Source organism: Abramis brama (genome assembly GCF_963993115.1).
Source record: "Abramis brama genome assembly, chromosome: 21".
NCBI classification, from domain to species: Eukaryota; Metazoa; Chordata; class Actinopteri; order Cypriniformes; family Leuciscidae; genus Abramis; species Abramis brama.
Window position 1 is genome coordinate 18,065,052 of NC_139983.1, and position 4,570 is coordinate 18,069,621.

Sequence of the window (4,570 nt, forward strand, 5' to 3'; positions counted from 1 at the left end):
TACTGAGGATTTTACTGTGTACCAGCAACATGCGCTTTTCTTTATTAAATAATTGATTCAAATTAATTTGGAAAATTGACTTGGTCTGTAACTATGAACACAAACTAGGAAACATATTATGTAACACATAAGCAAGTTTTGTTGTGGTCTTGCTGGGATCATACCAGTACTCAAAAGACAACATATGCTGGTTCACCAGCAAACCAGCATCCCAAGCTGGTCCCAGCATGCAAAACATACCTTATGCTGGTGACCAGCAATGCTGCAGGGAAGCTCAACCTTCCGTTTGAGAAGCACCCTACATGTAAGCTCGGTATTGCGGTGCATTATGGGATTGAGTATGGGATTGATTATCTGTTCAGGAATCAGAGTTATTCTATAATGTCCACTATGTTTTCAGACACCACTACAAATGGCTGTTCTACCAAATATTGTTTCAAATCTAGTTTAAAACACATTCATTTCTTAGAAATGTATCTTATGCGCTATTTGTGCATTGGTTTTGAATTTTTCATGTGGTTTCATACCATTTAAAAAAAGGCATAGCAATGAAGTAAGAATAACAGTTTTCAAATAGGCCTATTGATTAACAATGGAGTTTAGTAAAAAAAAAAAAAAAAAAAAAAAACTTGGGCGAGAGAGAAAGAAATAATTTAAAAAGTTTATGCTAAACTAAATGTATCTCCCTGATATGTATATTTTTTTTACTTTATGTCTTCAAATTTTTTTATTTTAATACAGAAATAATTTTTTAATTGTCTTTTGTACCTTGCATTATCTTGTTTCATTTCAGAGAGGCACAATGAATGCAGACAACAGTGACAAGAACAGCTGCTTAGAAATGCTTTATTGAATTGCAAAAATACAACTTGTCTTTAGATTAATTTGCTGATTGGTTAATAAAGATTGATTGGTAATTATTAAGGTGATGATCGAGAAGATGATCAGTTCATTCCTTTGACTTCTCAGACTCCTTCACACCAAGCCTTGAATGACAGTGACCGGACAGTTGTTAGTAAAAGGCTCCATGTTAATACATCAAAAACTGACAGGTAAATTCATTCGAAAACATACCTGCTACTGGCCTCTGACCTTTGAGTTTGATTGGCCCCAGCGTCACAGTATTGGTGTGGTAGGTGCTGTCAAGGGATCTCTTGCGACGGAAGTGGCAACCTTGGCGGCAGCGAGAGTTGTAATCGTTATCGGGGCAGATGATCACTTTACACTGCAGGTACACGTAGGCATGAGTCCGGAGGAACTTGAAAGCCTGGAAACTGAACTGAGCATAATAGTGCTGACCACTGGTGTAGGAATAATATGTGTTGTCTCTGGGACAGCTACAAAAGATAAAATAAGAGAAATTACTTGGATTTGAAAGATAACTAAATTTGGACTATAGTCAAACTCAATCACACTGAGTTAGTTTCACTATTAATGCAAATGAGTACAAGAACTATAGTACGTAGCAACATAATTCTTACTAATACTGTCTCACCCATCACGCAGCAGGTCATAGGAACGATTTTTGAAGTCAGTGGGATTTGGAGATGCTACACAGGTGTCCAGGAAGAGATCCAAGCTGTTGTCAGGCCTGTTTAGCTTGACTTGAACATACAGAGGCTGGTTCAGGTTCACTTCATATGGAGAGTCATAAATTTGTTGGTAGAAACTGCTGGAGGTGTAGAAGGCTATGCTGGCATTGAAGCGTCCCGTTCCTGTGATGTTGGCATTGATGTTCTCCCTGGCCTTGTAGAATATCTGGACCATAGTGTCCGGCTCCATTCGGCAGCCCACATGTAGTAGGAATTGTGACTGGCGAGTGATCTCACCCGACTGAGACTGAGATGCCCGCACATTGTTGGTGTAGGACACATAACCATTCATCATCTAGGAGAGAGAGACAGAGGGCAGGTGATGTTGTGTGGTAAACATGCCTCTCAATGATGCTTACTAGCCCGACACAGCAAATTCAAGCATTAAAAGCTAGATCTGACACACATATCATACCTCTTTGGCGGTTCCACATGTGTCAAGAGGGAAGCTGAACACAACCTCAGTACTGTTAATAGTGGGTCTGCAAAGATTATCATCCACATAAAGGTCATTTCCACTTAACCCAAGTGAGTTCAAGTAAGTCCTTTGAATGACAATGACCATGTTGTCTGAGGAACAATTCACATGACCTGTAATACACAGAATTTCATCCCCTCAATGTAATGTTTGTGCAAGAATATATTTTAAATCCGGGAAAGACAAAGGTGTTGAATGTTTTATAATAGTTATAGCTGTTTAGCATCTAAAAGTTGTTATATTTTAGTTATTTAACATGGTATTACCTTCATCTGCAGTCAGAGAGCTTGTGAAATGGGCCTTGAATCCATGGCTGACACCAGAGTAGTCACTCCTGAAGACAACAGTCAGGTATCGTGAAGAAGAGTGAAACACCTGGTTGGTGTCATTGAAGCAGACCTTTCCCAGCTGTGGATGACCAGTGGAAGAACCGTCATGTATAGAGATGTAGTCACAGTTACAGCAGCGCTCCAATCTGGAAGAATCAGAAAAAGATCTTTAAAGACATTTAACCTCATTTGAATTAAACAAGCCATATAACTGGTCCCACCCGCAGGTCATTAGTGGTACTGCACAAACTCTAATAAACCCCAAATAATAACACTGGTCGTAACAGTACACAATAATTTATTCATTATATATTAAATTATATGCTAAAAGAAAATTTGATTATTATATATGTAAAATATGGTATAAATATGATGTTTTCATCAATAAAATGTTATGTTTGCTTGTAGATGCAAACATAAGTACCACTAGTAGTTCCACCAAACTTAAGATCCACCTCTAGTTCCACCAAAATTCAATCAATCACAGCTGATCTCTCACTTACTGCACATCAGCAAATGACAGGAAGATCCTCTGTCCTTGCTGAGCAGAGATATACCACACACAGTAGGCATTGTCATGGTAATAGTTTGGGTAGTTTGGACTGGAAAACACCCCATATTCATACAGGTGTCCTCCACACTGAGGTTGAGAAACTGGAGATCATAATGCCCCAAAATACATGGCATAGCAGTAATCAGCAGTGTCAAGGCATGTAGGAAAAGAGGAGAAAAACACCACAATTGGTAAATTTTGCACAATAGATGCTGTGGAGAGAGTTGTTGATCAACTTTGAAAGGTTTTGTGTAGCCAATTCTCACAAAAAGATGTCCAGGTGATATTTTACGAAATTTAACAAATCTGTTCTACAATAAATATGTAATAGCGCAGTGACACTATCCATTCCAATTATCTATGGCACTTCACAGGTGACAATTAAAGATACTCTGCATGTGACACATTTCACACACACTTTTCACCCATAATCTTTACCTAAAGGCACAAACACACTCATATACCTATTCAATGCTATGTTCTACTCATACATATACTAAGGTCACATTATAAACATTTACCTGCACAGTAAAACCAAATAACAGCTACTTGGCCCAACAAACTAGCATTCACGAGTTCGCACACAATCAGATTAGTGAAGACATCGGTGAGGGTCAATGACACGGTCCTGTTCCCTGCGCTATGAATGGTCCACATGCATTATTAATGTAGTTATTAGGGAATTTGGGGCTGAAAAATTCACCCATCCAATCTGTCAGATAGCCACCACATGATTCTTCCCATAGAGATGGAAAACTGTCACAACTGTAATTATGAAATTTGACATAGCAAAAAAGGAGATGTTGAAATTCATAATATCATATAGTTCAAGTTCTTGTCAGTATTTTGCTTGTGTATGTTTTGGCCTCTAGAGGTCCTCATTGTGCTCTCGTGCCCAGCTTACTCAACTTTTAATTAGTGTTAGTATTTTCACATGTGTCAGCTGTGTTTCACATGTGTTCACATTCAGCTGTGTGCATTTAAGTGACTCTGTCTCCTAATTTCTTTGCTTGGAGTTTAGTTGTTCTGAAGCCAGTTGCCTGAGTAAGTGTTCTTAGCCAGGACATTTATGGACTTATGTCTTGCTAAGAGTCTCCAGATCCCCACTGACTCAATTGCTACCCCTTTGATAGTTACTGCACTGGATGGAAGACCTCTGGGTCCTGGGAAGGTAACCCTTCTTATCTCTGTCCTTCACCTCTCTATTCACCCACACCAGGAGGAGTTGTGTTTCCATATGATACAGTCTCCAGAGTTCTCTGTTATCCATGGTCACTCCTGGCTTCTTCACCATAACCCTCATCTTGACTTGTCCACTGGCACTATCCTCAATTAGGGTGCCACTTGTCATGTCACCTATTTGATCCAGAGTTCCCCTGACCCTATTCCCGAGTCTCAAGAACCCCTACACCTATCTCAAGTACCCACTCATTACCTCCACCTCAAGGCAGTCTTCAGTAAAAAGAAAGCCACCAGGTACCTGTCCCCCAGAGGACCTGTCCCCCCTTCTCCCGAGCCCTCACGGCAGGGATCATTCGTCAGTCCACTTCTCCTGCTGGTGCTGTTTTATTCTTTGTGGGGAAAAAAGGATGGATGCATAGATGCATAGATTACCAAG

The 4,570-nt window shown here is 39.8% G+C and overlaps 1 protein-coding gene across 1 annotated transcript; it reads right to left on the reverse strand.

Moving 5' to 3' along the window:
- Positions 1-830: 830 nt before the first annotated feature.
- LOC311071769 (CUB and zona pellucida-like domain-containing protein 1) lies at positions 831-4,303 on the reverse strand (the record flags this gene model as incomplete). The annotated part of the gene is made up of 7 exons (XM_084096308.1): positions 831-986; positions 1,075-1,337; positions 1,496-1,887; positions 2,008-2,183; positions 2,337-2,545; positions 2,903-3,053; positions 4,075-4,303. The coding sequence occupies 7 exons, from the start codon at positions 4,301-4,303 to the stop codon at positions 976-978; spliced, it is 1,431 nt and encodes a 476-aa protein (XP_083952434.1). The 3' UTR covers positions 831-975.
- Positions 4,304-4,570: the final 267 nt, after the last annotated feature.